Source organism: Cyprinus carpio, chromosome B14, assembly GCF_018340385.1.
Source record: "Cyprinus carpio isolate SPL01 chromosome B14, ASM1834038v1, whole genome shotgun sequence".
Lineage (NCBI taxonomy): Eukaryota > Metazoa > Chordata > Actinopteri > Cypriniformes > Cyprinidae > Cyprinus > Cyprinus carpio.
In genome coordinates this window covers 21,662,637-21,679,741 of record NC_056610.1, presented here as the reverse complement: position 1 = coordinate 21,679,741, position 17,105 = coordinate 21,662,637, and the positions used below count along the sequence as shown (strand labels likewise).

The following is a 17,105-nucleotide window of genomic DNA, read 5'->3' as shown; positions in this document are numbered from 1 at the left end:
ATGAAATCTACTACACTATGCACTTTTGTGTTTTCTATGTTGGAGTAAACTGAGACACACAGAAGGACATAATGTGCTAGCCAACAGCTGTCACATGTAGAGCAACAGCTTTCATTTGTCATCATAAAACATGAAATGAGCACAATTTTTTCAGATAAAAGAACTTTATTTAAAAGCAGTAACTTTGATTTGCCTTAAGGCAACAGATGCTATAAAAAGGAAACATTTGTAATGAGCTTTGAGTCTAACAGTAAACATATAAAGGAAAATATGCTTTGAGAATAACAGGGATTAGACAACATAGCAATTAAAAAGATTCGCATAGAACTAGGAAATTGCCATTTTCAACTGGTGTAAAGTGAAGTAGAGATACATGAAAGCATGTCAGTTTCATCTACTAGATTACCTACAGTTAGAGAAAATCATTCATACAAGCATCATTTTAAAACAACTGTATGCAAAAAAACAAACAAACAAACAAACAGGAAGGTAATTGCTAAAGCAGTAGTTAGTCCTTTTTGTGTCACTGCCTAGAATTTTCCTCGGCTAGATGTGCTTGTAGCCCCAGTTCATTCTTCTCGTTCTGACTGCCACAGGATCCGGTCACCCTTCTGCAGGTAGTGTAAACAGTTCAGCCCTTAAGATCTCCTTTTTTTTCAAAAACGAAGGAAAAAAAAAGAAAAACCAAAAAAAAAAAAACAAAAAAAAAAAAACAAAGATTCTCCCAGCCCAGCAGGGCCCTTCATTATGAGACAGAAGAGATGGGGTTCAGAGGAGAACCCATTTGTGTTAGGACTTTATCCAGCCATTGGAGGGGACCGTGAAGATGCACTTCTATCCAACAAGGGGTGCTCGTCACATCTTGTCTGTGATACTCCGCGCCCCAGCCCTAAAAAAAAAAAAAATATACAAATAGAGTTAATGCAAGAAGTTGGTGAATAACCATCTGAGAACTGCTCAGCAGTGGTGATACTCGTACCTTTACAAAGCTCATGCGGATGGTGCACATCTTGGTGAGCTCGTAGACGGCCTCGAATCCGTGGTTGACCGACTGAGCGAGCAGCTGAGCGAATTCTTGGTTGTTGAAGATCTTGAGGCTGCAGCCGCTGGGGATTTTGCAGACAGTTGTTGGGTGGAAGCCATGATGGTAGTTACAGTTTCGACTCTGGACGAAAATGCTGGTGTCACTCAGACACTCTGCATACACTTCTCCTCCAACATAATACAGGTGGACACCTGAGCGAGAGGAGATCGTCGTAAATGTACTTCTGAAATATTCTATTACAGAGTAAAATGCTAAATAATTAACATTTGGCTTTATAAAATTCTGCACATTCTGTCTTCCTGTGATTTATTTCAATAGTGAATCATAATACAGTCCAACAATGATTCACCATTGTAACCAAACATGTTCACTTTGAGAACATTTAACTTTTCAGGTGTGGAGATGATTAATTGTTAATCATTGTAATATTAACACAATTGTGTCTGTTACTAAACCAGATCATGCCAACATGAATCATCTAAAAACTGATGGAAAAAAGTCTTGCTTTTAAAGGCCCATGCACACCAAGGACAAAAACTATAACGTTTATTATAAAACGTAATAATCAATCAATCTAGTTTTATGAGAATAGGGAAGGCTACATCAGTTATAACCAGAGGAACGATATAATTCAAATCACTTTCAAAAAATTTTTTATCCAGCTGAACGATAAAAAAAAAAATCAGAATCCACCCGAATTTAAAAATCACAAGCATTTAAATTGGCAAAAACACACACAAAAAAAGCAAAAAAATAAATAAATAAAATAACAGCACATACTTATAATAAACCATTAGACCATTATTGTCAGTTGTGTGCATGCCATATAATTATCAGTAGAGTCATCTTTTTTGGTGTGATCATGCCTTAAACAGGGTAAAGGTTGTCATTATTTGTCCATGTGCTAAAAAACCTTTGCCACTGTATTATTTTAGTATTATTTGTACACTATTATAGTTTTTATTCATATTCTGAATTACTTCACTACTTTTTTTTAGTTTACTTTTTTGTAATTTTATGTGCTTTGGCCATTTCATTAGTTTGAATATATTTTTTAAGTTTAAAAAACATTAGTTGTTTGACAAGGCAACATTTCTAATGTTTGTTTAGTTTAAGTTTTTCACCTAATATTTAACCTAATATATAGCTATATTTAAATTAACAAAAAAAATAAAAATTAATACCTTTAGTTAATGATAACATCACTGCTTTGCAGAAGGTTAAAGTCACGTCCCACTGGGGTTCCAGGACTGAGTGACAACAGTTGTTGTGTACAAGATCTTCGTGCATAATAATCACATGCATACCTTTGCCAATGTGGCGACGAGTGTTCTCAATAGTGGAGTTGCGATTGACGTTGGAGAGCAGGCCCAGGCAGAAGCGGTTCTTGTTGTTGGATGGGTCAGTGAATCCATCAACCAGTACACTAGTGGAGGAAGCGTGGTAAGCCTCTCCCACACGATTATTCAGCTCATAGTACACAATAGAGCACCAGTGACTGGGCTCCTCATACTCCACGGGCTGCACATCTGAAAGAGGAGAATAAAACAAGACCTTGAGCTGAAGCCATCTATTGTTTCAACTTGCTCAGATACTTCACCACATCAGCTAGATAAACATTCTGGAGAGATTAGAGGGGGATGCCGGGCCAAAAGGATTTAAAGATTACAACAGGCAAACGGTGTTAGAAATTCAGGCTCAGTCATGATGACCATGTTTTTAACTACAGAGAGTGTTAGTGTGACTTTGCTTTAAAAAAACAAAAAAACAAAAATACAATATGGCAAAAGCTTTCTCAATAGCCATGCACAGGTTTTACTTTGGTCTGCCGCAAAACAAACTTGTGTTTCCAAAGTACCAGGTTGCTACAATGAAAGCTTCTGAGGAAAAACTAGTCATTTTATTTGATTTGTACAAAAAGTGAACTGTTGTTGGTCATTTTACTACAGTGATTTCTAGGCCTGGGTTGACAAAATAGATTTTTTGACTTTACACCTGATTCTCATTTTGATTAAACCAATATCAATTATTTAATCTTAAGAGCGATATTTTAGTCAGTGCTGTTTTCTGTTAATATATGAAGAAAACTTAACACTAAACATCATTTGTAGCATGCCTGCCATGGACTAGTTGCAATAAGCTTTGCATTGTTTTACTTTTATATCAAGCTTTCAAATTCTTTTAATTTAAGTCACAAAATTCATGTAATATGCTGTGAAAAATCACTCCACAGAAAAACGTTAATTACTATATTTAAAAATAAAAATCACAATTTGATTTTGAACAGTTGTGAATTTTAACCTCTTATATTTCATTCCCTGTTTAACTGGTTGGCTCTGTGTAAGAATGGCCCAAATATTTTTACTTTTATGTCTGTAGTCAAAGGTCTGTTTCTGCAAGGCCATTGGCAATATAGGCCAATATTTCATCTATGAAACATGCCATAGACAGACATACCCTCATACTTCTGTGATGAACAAGCTACATGACAATACTCACATTTGAGGGAGTTTTTTTTTTTTTTTCTCTACATATTCTTTGACATCACACCTGGTTCACTTCTGAATAGGACGTTAATAGTTTCTTACCCCCTCTGGGCATGTTCTGAGGAACCATGCTGCTGCCAGTCTCCATGGACTGAGACCCGTCCTGTCCCATCTGTTCATCTGGAGGCATGTAGGCAGGAGGAGGGGTATCAGCTAGTAAAGAGACACCACAGAGAGACAGCGGTCAGACAGTGAGGCCTGCTGCAAACAAATGGGCTTCCACTGCAATCCCCTGGAGCCTGAATTCTGATGATTCTTTACAGGAAGCCGCTTCGCATCTTATGGAAACCTTTTAGTGTCAGATTTCACAAGTCCCTTACATCCAACTCCCACCTCTGTACATTAATACAGATATTCATAATGTGGAAACAACAGCTATTTAAAACAGGCTTTTTTTTGTTGAAGTATAATCTGGGCTAGTTTAAATATGTGGCAGGGATGATTATTATTTGGACACATATATTGTTTGAAAATATCTGTTTTACCACTAAAAAGCAAACAGAACAGCAAAATATATTTGAATGCAATCTCTTCCAGAAACGGTTTATGGCTATAATAAAAAAAAAAAAAAAAAGCACCTCTGGCTCTAAAAAAAAATCCTTGGAAGACATTATCTAATGCAAGAAGTATTTTAAAAAGGCTCAATAAGTTAAATTTCCAGACAAATTCAATGAAGCCAAAAGAGAAGAGCGTTGTCAGATTGCTTGTCTGGTGGATCAGTAATATCAGATGAGTTATTTATTTTTTATTGGATTTTCACTGCAGAAAAACGGATCCATCTGAATAAATCATTATCACCACTGAATGTTTGGGGTTGGTAAGATTTCATGTTTTTGAAAAAGTCTCTTATGCTTACCAAGGCTGCAGTTATTTGATCAAAAAGTAGTATTTTGTAACATAAATATTACATTATATTAGCACAACTTAAAATGCATTGTTTTTATGAACACATTATAAATTGTAATTTTCTGTGATGGCAACACTGAATTTCTATCAGTACTTAATCCAGTGTTGATTTGGTGCTCAAGAAGCATTTCTAATTATTTAATTATCAATGTTGAAAACAGTTGTGCTGCTTTATATTTACATTTACTCATTTACCAGACACTTTTTCCAAAGCGACTTAAAAATTAGGACAAATTGTTGTGGAAACTGCAGTACATTTTTTCAGGATTGTTTGATGACTAAAAAGGAAACGGAAATCTCTTGTAACATTATAAACATCTTTACTGTCATTTTTGATTAATTTAATTCATTCTTGCTGAATAACAGTATAAATTTATTTAGATGCCAGACTTTTTCATGGTAGTGTTTAAATATTGTATTGTTCATGCTGTTGGGACTGTACTAGTGATTAGCCGACACAAAAAAGCAGCTCATATTGTAAAAGAGTTATTCATTCACGATGTATATGTCAAAGCTTCAGGTGCTTCCATCACTTTAATCTCTGAGGCAGATCTGAAGCTGTGATGAATCAAGCAATTTCTATGAATAAAACCAGCTTTAGTTCTAACCCACAGCGGTATAAAACATTTGCAGTCCTTCTGCCTGAGTGCACCCAGCCTACGGATGCAGGCATCAGCAAATCACTCGATACAGAATAAAGGGAGCGCGGGCCGGTGCCAAGTGTTGGGCACCCAGCAGCAGGACTGAAGTCACCGGGCTTTAGTGTGCTGCTTAGCTGGCATTTCCATTGTTTACTACAGCAATCGACACGGCACAACTCACCGTCATATCACAGGTTTATCATTCAGCGTCACACATCCGTTTGCAATTGCAGCAGCAAAGAAAATCAACACATCAGTTTGCCACTGGCAAAAACATCCCAAAAAATCTATCAATATCATAAGCGGCAGAGCTGCACGATTCTGGATAAACTGAGAATCAAAATTTTTTTGTCTCTCTCAAACAGAGATCACGATTCTCCCAAGATACTGAATTAAACAATGTATAACAAAATGTTATTGCTGCAGTCTATTTAAAAGTGCTTAATAAATTTGAATGAATTATTAAACAATTTTATATGCATTTACAATATAATATTCAATACACTAATTTTTGATATAAAAATTATGAAAAAAAAAACTGTATGAATCAGTGTTTTTAAACAAACCTCTCGAATGAATGATTCAATGACAAATACATTTTTAAAAGTCACTTTTTGCAAGTAGCGAAATAATGTAATCGACACAAACGTTATTCGAAGCGCCAGTTACTTTCAAAATGGCATTTGCTCTATTTTGATTGCTATCATTGACATCAAAGTTTATATCTGAACTATAAACTTTCATCCCAGTATTTCTGTGATAATATGAATGACTGCAAGACAAAAACAATACTGTGTAGTTGAAAAGATTGCTTGTGAAGCTGTTTTTTACATAAACATGTTCTGTCTGTGTCAACGGCAGCGCGAACGCAGATTTGAATTTTCCTGTACGATTTTTTCAAAGGTTTAATAGACACGGGCGAGTCGTTATCATTTGAAAAAGGGATGGCATGGGTGTTTGAATCGAGGTCGTGATCTTTTAATGATTAATCATGCAGCTCTAGCGAGAGGTGTTGTGTGTACCTGGCAGCTGGAAGGGGCTGGATGGCCCAGAGCTTGCAGGAGAGTTGGGGTAGGTGCCGCTGCTGGCGGGAGACGGAGGGTAGGGCGAGTTTGGAGAGATGGGGAAGGAGCTTCCTCCGCTGTGCTGCTGGAAGGACTCTGGGAAGGTGGCGTTGAGAGGCATGTGAGGCTCATTGTGACTCAGGTTGCGGAACTGCACCAGCAGACTGTGCTGAGGGTTGAACTCGCTGTGTCGTGGCACCAACACCGGAGGAAGCACTGAGAAGAGATAACAGCATTTTAAACATCATTCTGATTTAAATATTTATGGCAAAAAAAAAAAAAGCCCTACATCCTTGACATCTGTGTGCTGATTGGCCGAATCTAGCTCCAAGGTAATAGCTAAGGCACAACAGATCAGTTTTCTGGCTTCAACAGAAATGTGTTTTCTCTCCTGAGTGACATGTGATATCTGCCCTTGAAAATCTCAATACGGTGCACATCTCAATCTAAGCAGAGGGCAACAGAGGTTACAGAGATCAGAAGGCCTCTGGGGGCAAAGGATATCTGATAGTCAACACGGTCTATACTGCTGGATATGCAGAGGAAATAACAGGCCACATATCCTCGCAGGGGACATATATGTTGACCAATCCACTGTTATTTGTCTGTTTTTTGTTTGCTGGCCATCAACGACAGCTTATCGGAAGAACACTGTGCTGGCGGAGAGATGAAATCAGCTGATTAGTATTCAATGATGTGTGATTGATCAAATGAGTTTTAACATGGTTCAACAAAAATATTAAACTGCTAAGACTGGTGATATACTGGTTGAAAAAAAAACACTACACATTCGAAAGTTTGGGGATTTAGAGATTTATTTATTTTTTTAAGAAATTAATACTGTTTTAGTCAAGAATAAATTACATTTTAAAATATATTATTAAACATTTAAACATTTTACTATATTACTGTTTTAACTGTAGTTTTGATCAAATAAATGCAGCTTTAGTGAACATAAGATTGTTTATTTCTTTGTTATTATTATTTTTTTTAATTATGTCTATATTTTCATTATTTTTCATTTCCGTTTTAGTTTGAATTATTTCAGTAATTTTAGTACACCAAGTAAACAAATGATCAAATGAAAATGAAAGTAAATAAAATGAGAAATGTTGCTATGGCAACTAGCTGAAATAAAAAAATATATATGTTTTTTATTCCTGGTCACGTTTATTTCATTTCAAGTAACAAAAATGCTTTTATGGTATTAGCTAACTATAATTATCCTGTAGTGATCTTTTATCACTTTTCCGTAAATGTGCCAAGAAAATTCTTAATATGAAAAACGTGCTGTAAAAACATCTGTCATGAGAAGTAATATAAACACATCAGTCTTGACTTACCAGGACTTTCAACTCGTTTGTAGTGATATGGGTTGATACACACTTCTTTCTGTTTGGAACCGAACGGATACTCGCACACCTCGAGCGGTTTGAGCTCATGATGGGACTGCAGGTCAGGCCAGCGCCACACGCGGCAGTAGATGACGTGAGGCAGGCCCTTCCTGTGGGACACCTGCAGCCGCCCGTCCAGCGACCGGGGGATGGTCACACATTTGCTGGGCTGTCCGGGGCTGCTGAGGGCCTTCTCCAAGTCCTCCATGGCACCCTTTTTCTTCTTCAGCTTCTTCACCAGGGCGTCCACAGCCTTTTCCGCCCATTTTTCCTCCTCGTCGCCCTGCTTCCAGCCCAGCAACCGCTTCACCGCCGGGCTGGTGAAGGAGAACAGACTGGACATGGAGGTCATAGTGCTGGGCTGCACCAGGAAGCGGGATCTGAAGCGCTCTCGGCCTGCAGTGTGCCAGGAAGATGATTATGTGTGTGTTTGTGTATGTGGGGGGGTAGGGGAGTGGACGAGCTTAGCCTTGCACGACCAAGGACAGGAAGTCGAGGCAGGACGCAGCTGCTGGTGCTCAGGGCTCAGGAAGACCTGCAGCGAAGGGACTGGAACTGGGTCACAACCACTCCAAGAATTAGTGTAAAGGGCAATTGAGAAATGAAAACAACGATGAGACGACTATTAGATATTAGAGACTAATCCATGCCAGAAACTAGCTGCGGTCAGAGCCTGACACATCGAGAAGGGGCACCTGCAACAAAAAAACAAAAAAAAGAGAGAGACTGACATCAGTTTGGAAATAAAATGCATGTATACGATTCATAATGGTGACAAAGATCACATGGACTGTGTATATCCTATACTATATACTTTTTGTAAACCATTTACAAAATTTTTAAAATACTTTTTATTTTATTTTTTTTGCGTGTAACATTCATGACCTTTATGTGTGACCCTGGACCACAAATTTTTTGAAATTGAGATTTATACAGCATCTGAAAGATGAATAAATAAGCATTGATGTGTGGTTTGTTAGGATAGGACAATATTTGGCCGAGATACAACTATTTGAAAATCTGGAATCTGAGGGAGGAAAAAAATCTAAATATTGAAAAAAAATCGCCTTTAAAGTTGTCCAAATGAAGTTCTTAGCAATGCATATTACTAATCAAAAATATAGCTGATATTTACGATAGTAAAATTGACAAAATATCTTCATTGAACATGACCTTTACTAAAAAGAAAAAAATTATCATTTTGACACATACAATGTATTGTTGGCTATTGCTGCAAATATACCTATGCGATTTATGACTGGTTTTGTGGGCCAGGGTCACATTATCATCTGACAAGATACATGGAATATTTGCACTTCATTTAAAACTTAAAATTAATTAAGTGGAAAAAGATTATTAAAAATGGTTTCCAGTAAACAGTTCCAATATATTCCAGTAAGACAGTGTTTCCCCACCAGAAGGTAATGGCCATTTTTCCAAAGGCAGCCTCAAGATGTTAAAATAAGACATTTCTTATTTTAATTCACCCCATTAATATATGTTTCCTTTGAAGAACCTATGAGGTAGCCTAATTTTAAAAGTTTAGTTTCTAGACCTAAAAAAAATAATATCTTAAAACATTTTTATACTGAATACACATACTTCATTTTTTTTTATACTTATCGCTATAAAATAAAACAAACAACTGGAAAAGTCATGTAAATTCACTTCAAAATTCTTAAAACTTTTGGAATTCTAAAATTTAATTTAAATTTAAATTATGATTACTTTTTCTACTTATTTTAATCTATGAACAATGAGAACAAAACTGACATTACAGCAGATGAGAAAACCAATTAGCCTATACGACAGGGTGTGGATAATGGGAAGCATGAGAGTCAAAAAGGTTGGGAAGCACTTATGTAAAATATATACTATTCCTCATGCATTCACACACACACAAAAAAAACAAACAAACAAACAAACAAAAAAAAACGCAAAATTGGTGTGGACAGAAAAAAAAAAAAGTCCATAGCCATTATGGGTGACAAACAGTTACGCTACAGCTATTCAGTATTCAGCTCTTCACAGTGCTGAAAAACAGGCTAAAATTTTATTCCTACCGAGTCTTTGAATAGTATAGTTAGACTACTTACAAGTTTTGTAACAAGTGACCAATCATTTAAACCAGTATATCAGTGCACACAATGACAATTTCAGACATCAGATACATAAAGACACTGTCTAAAGGAAGTGCGCAAAAAACACTACCGCCTATTCAGTTATAAAAACCACACACACTTACGCACACATCTGAGGTCTTGCAGATAACTGTTAGGATGTACCCATCTGCCATGTGTTATGGTGAACTACAAGAGACTCATTGTGTTGGATCTGTAAGCAACAGCCTCCCGCTGCCCCACCCAGGGAGCTCCCAGAGCGAGACGAGCGGAGCACAGCACAGCTGCTGAAAAAGTTGCAAGTGTAACCAGGACAGAAAGGATATAAGACCTCTGAGAGGCACTTCCTGTAGCCACATCCCTTCCCCTTGACCTCTTCAGCTGCCAAACATCAGCCCATTGGCTCTTCTGGACAAAATGTTACTATTCAAAGCACTTCCCACACCCAGACCACTACGGTGTTTGTCCTGTCAAACCACACCATGCTTTATGTAAAATGAGAATGATGGATCAGTAATCAAGTCAAAGGTAGGGGTGTGCCTGACTAAGGATTTTCATAGTTGAATAGGAATTTTCAAATCTTGCCGATATTTGACAGATAGTCTAATCATATGTTCTGGGGGCGGGGCAAAGTCAGACATTCGACAGCCATAATTACGTTAACACACAGAGAAAATGTGTAACGGATGCCTTGCAGATACAAACGGGGGAAATAATGTTTTATGTTTTGATTAAAAGATAGTTAACATTAAACGTCTGCAAAATTATAATGTTATGTGTATAACAGTCCCAGTCATAGTTATTAATATTCTGCATTGTTGTTTGTCCTGCTCGCGCTGTGCGCTGAAGAGATAATCACCGTAGTACTACAATGACTACTGTAGCACAACTCAACCAAATGCATCTTATATGAGATAAATATTATACACACAATATATATAAACCGGCTGAAATGTTTTGAAATCACTTGTACCCTAGCTGATTGAAAAAATCCAGTCTGTCACTCTGTCTGTGTCAGTCTGAGTCTTGTTAAAGTTTTAAATCCCTGCCAAGATGCTCCTCTGTCAGTCACAGACTATAGAAAGTAGAACTTAAATCTATAGGGGTGGTTGGATTTATTCACGCACGCTAAAACATTTATTTGAAGCTTCTTTCTTTTCAGATTCTTATTCACAGCATTATTTTAATAGGCTGTATATTAACTTATTGGGAGAAAACCAGTAGTTCTGTGTGAAATCAGACATTTGAGCACCCACATACAGCCAAAATGGCATGATCATAACACCCCGTGAATATTCGACTGAGAGATTGGGAGTCGAATCAGGCTCCTCCTATCGAAGCATCGAATCGTAGACTATTCGGGGTCACCCCTAATCAAAGGTGCAGTAAAGACGGGCAAACAGTAAGTAAAGTAGGTCATCTAGTCTCTCTCCACTGTCAGTACAACAGAGCTTTCCCGATATTGTTCAGACCCTGTGTGTGTACAGGCACAGATATACAACGGAAGCAGGAGCAAATCAATCCAGCCCTGACATTAATAGCACAAGCTGCAATTGACATCGTCTTCCACCAGGAGTACAGATCTAATTTTGCAGTTCATCATATGCATTAAAGGTAATGTTAGGAGTTCAATATACACTACTGTTCAAAATGTCTGGGGTTGTTAAGATATTCTGCCCCCTTTTTTTAAGAAATTTCTTATGCTCACCAAGGATGCATTTGATCAAAAATACAATGAAATCAGTAATATGAAATATTATTTACAATTTTAAAATAAGTTTTCTATTTTAATATACTTTAAAAATTAATTTATTCATGTGATGCAAAGCTGAATTTTCAGCATCATTACTCCATCCTTCAGAAATCCTTCTAATTTGCAGATTTTATTATAATTATTAATGCTGAAAATAGTTGTGCTGCCTAATATTTTTGTGGAAATGAATCTTTTTTTTTGGTTTCTTTGATTAAAGATTCAAAAGAACAGCATTTATTTGAAATATAAGTCGGTGTAATGTAATTACTGATCCATTTAAGGAATGATAGTGTAAGTTTAGCTCTGTTGACAGCTCCGGTTGGAAAAATCTACTAGTCCTTCAAAAATGGCAGTAATATTAAACAAACAGTTTATGGAGATATGCACTTGAACTGTTTAAAATGCAAAAAGCATTAAATGTATTTAGTAATTTTTCTTTTAAATGTGTATTATGTGAGCTATGAAGTTTGCATTTAAAAAAACCTGTATGTGTCAAACGTCTTTCAGACTGGAGAAGTCACCTGTCACGGTCACTGCTCCAAAAACAAAAAAGAAAACTATTTACTGTGGAAAAAGTACATTTGTGCCCCAGTGCATTTCACTGGGGGCGGGTGTCAACTTCATACAGTTTGTCACTGAAGAAATTCCTGTTTTCTGATATTGTATGTAAAAAGTCCTGTTCTTGGATCCTCACGCATCGCATGCCAAAGTTACATGATTATGATAGAAGCTGTAATATTGACAAAATAAGAAAGCATCGAATCAATATGCTCAGTACGTTTCAAAAAACTGAGTGACAAGTATTTTATGTGCTACTCAACACTACGCCACCAATAGTGTCAATAGAGCAGAACTTGAATTGAAACTCATTACTTTAAACACCTCTATTCTGAACAGTGACTAACACTGTGAATGGTAAAAATCAAGCCAGAGATTAATTTCCGGAAATCTTCCTGCGATTATGTTCGGCACACACCAAAACGCCTTGCTTATCAGCAGAAGCAAGTAATCAGCTTGTAACCAGCACACTCTGCCTTGATTGCTGAGGGACCGATGATAGCGAAGCTTTAACAATAGGAAGTACAGGACCCAGATCAGCAATATAGAAGTGCAATACACAAACACACACTTCCCTGCTCCCTATCTCCATCCAGCCTCTACACTCAGCTGCTCCATTTGCAAAATGAGAAGCACAGAAAGCATTACCCATATTGATTTTTCTAGGACTCACAAAAGCCTCCCACTTATAGCTTTTACTCTTTCTATGCTCTTATTTCATGGGGAGAGAGACATTTTGCTTTGAAAGTGTAGAAGAAATGTTTGACGTGAGGCTAATATGCCCATAAAATAAAAATTGACAGTCATCGGTTTCGTCCCAAATAATGAAAATAACATTAAGATGCTGACCACAACCGCAACGTGATTATCAGAAGATGTGCATCTTGATGCTGCTTTATAATTATGATATACATTCAAGAGCAGTGCCATTTGCAAAATTACACATGAAATCAGCTTTCTAAATCATAATGGAGTCACATTTTGACACTAATATAGAGTCCCAGACCAAGGAAGAGGTGCTTTTATTCCTTGCTGGATCAGTTGATTTATTACAAGGACTGTCATGCAGTCGCAATGCCTCTAGTGGGCTTCAACCCATGCATTATCCTTAAAATCAAATTACGCATACAATTAGGCATAATAGCCAGATTGAAAGAGCCATCTAACATTTCAGTGACATTTAAGAGCATGGCAGATGCAAGACAGTCTTACAATTTTATCAGTTTGAATTGGATCAGAAAAATATGGCTTTCTTACAAGCACAGAACAAGATCTCTTTTTCTAAATAAGGAGGGGAGCCGTCACACCCATCCGAGACAAAGATGCAGTCGTTCAGAGGGGGGCTGTTTAATTGCTTGACACCATCCAGTCTCTCCATCCCTGGAGCCTTACATCATCGACACAAATAGAGATAGATCCTCTTTATGCTGCACATAAACAATTACCACCCCATTGTTCTCCAAGCCTGAAATACTACAAAGAAAAATGGGTCTCTGAAGGTATACATCTGCAACATTCATTTTAATCGATATTATTCAGGATCAGATCATAGCTCAAGATTGAAAACAGATGTGAACGCTCACATGAACATCTATGTGACAGATGTTACACGTTGGCAGATATTCAGAGGCTCTTAATGGAAACGAATTCGGCTATTGCAAAAATGCAAAGAAGAAACTTGAAAACAACCAGTGCAGAAGCCAAATATGACTTACTGCCCTATTGCAACAAATATTAAACGAATACAGCTCCACCCATGAAAAAATGTGTTTATTTGGAAAAAAATAAAATAAAAAATCTTTTAACATCTCATCAATATGTTAAAGATCAAGCTCGTGCAATCAACCAAATTTTGTGTGTATCAACCCATTTTTAATTACAATGTTAGATCCACTATGTGAAACAATTTTTTTTCATGTTAAGTAGCTATTGAAAATCAAGTGGCATACTCATATTTCCTGTTATGTATATCTTGTTTATAATCCTTACCAATCCAGACTTTTTTAATTTCTGTTCTGCTTAAAAGAAAGTGTACGTCTTGTACATCGAAGTGAGCTATGAATATGAATCATAATGCATATGGTGTTTCGATTTACAGAAAATTTTGAAATCTCAAATAGAAGGCTCCTGAAAAAGAGCAGCGAGTTCAGTCGTACTGACAAGCAATCATTTATGCATCACCGTCAGAGAAATAAAGCAATGCTACTCTTTGATAACCCAGAATCTTACTATGCGCTGAATGAAAGCCAGTAACATGGTGATGCTGCTCTTTGAAGGCACTAACATGTTACAAGCTGACCGTATCTAAACCTCCCCTTGGTCAAGGTCAAAAACAAGCCGATGTCTTTCAAATGTGTTTCTACAAAGAACTGCTATTATGATACTTAGGAGAATGCCATTCAATGTGCAGCATTTATCTCTGCGCACCAAAGCCAAGGAAAATGATGATTTTGAAGCTCTTTAAAACTCTCCACAATAAAAAACAGCAATAAACAAGTCTCAGACCACACAAACAATCTGTAAACAAATCCAAACCTAAATCTATTTACATCTTCACAACATCTTTCTCCAAATGTTTCAAGAATGATCACAGCTCACAACAATTTGAGAAGGACACTATGGATATTTCCAAAGATTGCACACAGAGATGGCTGATATCAGCTCATCACATCAGCTCAAATTCCCCATGATTACCATCAAAAAGATGCTAAAATATAAACTTTACCCATCCCATAGACAATTCAGTCAGTAAACCATAAGCAGACATCTGTGTTTCTGAGAGATTTAAACCAATATTACTGAAGAAAAACTCGCTGACTGTCTAAAACCAAGTGAGCTGCCCATCTAGACCGCATTTTGGGCATCACAGGCACGTTTAGAAAGCCCGAGCCAAGGCAGAACACCAGTTCTTAGAGACTATAATGGCCACAAATGCTGTCTGAGTGGGCAGCACACTACTTTTTGAGACACAGCCAGTGAGACACGCCACGACACGCACATCTTTCCTCACAAGAATGTGAACACTCACTTTCTTTGACTATACACTAATTATTATTAAAGTACGCCGTTGTTTATTTAATCCTCGTGGGGTTTTGTATGTAAATACGCGCGACTTCGAGTGAAATCATAAATATGTATTAGCTGAATAAACGAGGAGTGACGCTAAGCTACGTTAGCCGCAACTTTGTGGGATTGAGTTCAAAACATGAGTATTCGGTTTAAATTAAAACCGCTTTTACTATAAAATGACCCCTTTCAAAAATTACAATTACATATTTTTGGATACATTCTTGTTACATTTGTTTTTATGTGTTGTGTGGAAACTTACAGCTAGCCGAGTTGCTACGTAGCCAGTTAGCCGTTTCGATTTGCAGTTTGTGGTTTAACGTTAATTAAACCCAAATAACCATTCCAGCGTCAAAACAACGGTTTATAATCCGTTTTAAATACTCCATTTATATAATATAAATATACTTAGTTCACGTGTTTTCCTCACCTCACTCGCACAAAAAGGAAAGAAAAAACAGCAAGGAAACTTTTTCAATCACTTCTCAACACCCCCCTGCGGAAAAGCCACCATCCCTGTTGGAATAAAGTTGATAAGTGACCACTGAACCGTCTTTATCGGCTAGATGTATTATCATTAGATTGCATACCTTTTATGAAGTGGTGTAGCGTCTGTCGACCTTTGCTCTGTTTTACAGACACCGACATGAAGGAGGTTTTTTTCCTTTTTTCCTGCCTCTCTTTCCCTCGTCTCTCACCAGTCCTGGCGTCAAACAGACTGGGGCGAATCACATTAGAGCATATCCATCCGCACATTTGACAACCTACTGCTCTTCTGTGCCTGCGGATGCACTTGAGATAATCTAAAGATGTCTTATAGTATTGTATTATTATGTGAGTATTATGGTTTCTCTATAGTGGTTTTAAGATGGACAACATTAGAAGGCATTTACTAACAGTCAAATACTTGTCCTAATGAGATCAGAGGGCTCTATATGGAAGTGAATGTAACTGTAAGTGATTAAATTAACTCTATATAATTTATTCCATTACAATGTGTCCTATTATGTTATTAGTGTTCATTCTTTATAACTCGCTATATCTTGCCCTGATTTTATCGCTAATTATTATTATTTAGTTGTTTGTTTATGTATTGCCTTTATTGAGATTTATGGATATTTTGCCACTGTGATTTCACTGAAAAACATAGTACCGGAGCACATATAGATCGATATGAATATTTGTGCATACATACAAACAACAGTTTCCAACAGACATAAATCATTATTACATCTGATAACAAATAATAATAATAATAATAATAATAATAATAATAATAATAATAATAACATTGTGTCCTAAATAATTAATCTAATAATAACATTTATCCAAAATGTCCAACATTAAAATTGGGTAATATGTAATTGATTTAATTGTGTATTTTTTTTAATATGTCAGTCTTTGTTGTTTATTTCATTAGGTGCTATGCTTATTTTTTTATACGGTATCTATTTATGTGAATATTATCTGGAAAACAAACAGCTTAATTTGTGAACAGCACACACTCGGACTTGACACAATGAGCAACCACAAAATACACTTAGAACTACAGTCTATGTAAAGGCGGAAGGATATAGCTCGTTGCCATGTTATACAAGCGCGGTCCTGAAGTTGTGCTACGGTCACGTGACGTCACGAAAGTTGGCTCCACTCTGTCTGGCTTTTAAAACTTCAGCAGTGCAACAACCAATAGAGAGTGAGTTACGCGGTGCTTGCTCGCGCATACACACGAGGTCATATTCAAATTAATTAGTTCGCCCATCTATCTATCTATCTATCTATCTATCTATCTATCTATCTATCTATCTATCTATCTATCTATCTATCTTCTAGTGGATGTATAAACCTATCTTTACTATTAATACACAAGCATACCATTAATTTATTTTTTAAGAAAATTAACAGTATGTTTAATCTAGTACGTAACACTTGGAGAAAGTTTTTAGATGAATATGTTTTAACAGTAAGTTTCAGACTATGATGGATTTTAAGTTGCATTGGATCGACTGTGC

The 17,105-nt window shown here is 36.7% G+C and overlaps 1 protein-coding gene across 2 annotated transcripts; it reads right to left on the bottom strand.

The window, feature by feature from the left end:
* Positions 1-145: 145 nt before the first annotated feature.
* LOC109069927 (mothers against decapentaplegic homolog 5) lies at positions 146-15,839 on the bottom strand. 2 transcript variants are annotated; one of them, XM_042738572.1, is made up of 8 exons: positions 15,684-15,833; positions 15,524-15,609; positions 7,546-8,291; positions 6,161-6,418; positions 3,634-3,744; positions 2,353-2,574; positions 980-1,236; positions 146-889 (listed from the first exon to the last, which is right to left on the bottom strand). In XM_042738572.1, exons 3-8 carry the CDS (start codon positions 7,946-7,948, stop codon positions 746-748), a joined length of 1,395 nt encoding a protein of 464 aa, XP_042594506.1. In that variant the 5' UTR covers positions 7,949-8,291; positions 15,524-15,609; positions 15,684-15,833; the 3' UTR covers positions 146-745. The 2 variants fall into 2 exon arrangements, with proteins under 2 accessions (XP_042594506.1, XP_042594505.1); XM_042738571.1 differs by lacking the exon at positions 15,524-15,609 and having other exon boundaries at positions 15,684-15,839.
* Between the last annotated feature and the right edge of the window lie 1,266 nt (positions 15,840-17,105).

What these genes read in the sequence shown, in the direction of transcription:
- LOC109069927 (XM_042738571.1), bottom strand. Translation starts at nt 7,948, where the DNA reads ATGACCTCCATGTCCAGTCTGTTCTCCTTCACCAGCCCGGCGGTGAAG. An exon ending in TCGTCGCCACATTGGCAAAG is followed by an intron (nt 1,237 to 2,352) that starts GTATGCATGTGA and finishes CCTCTCGCTCAG; the next exon opens with GTGTCCACCTGTATTATGTT. An exon ending in TCCGCATGAGCTTTGTAAAG is followed by an intron (nt 890 to 979) that starts GTACGAGTATCA and finishes TTTTTTTTTTAG; the next exon opens with GGCTGGGGCGCGGAGTATCA.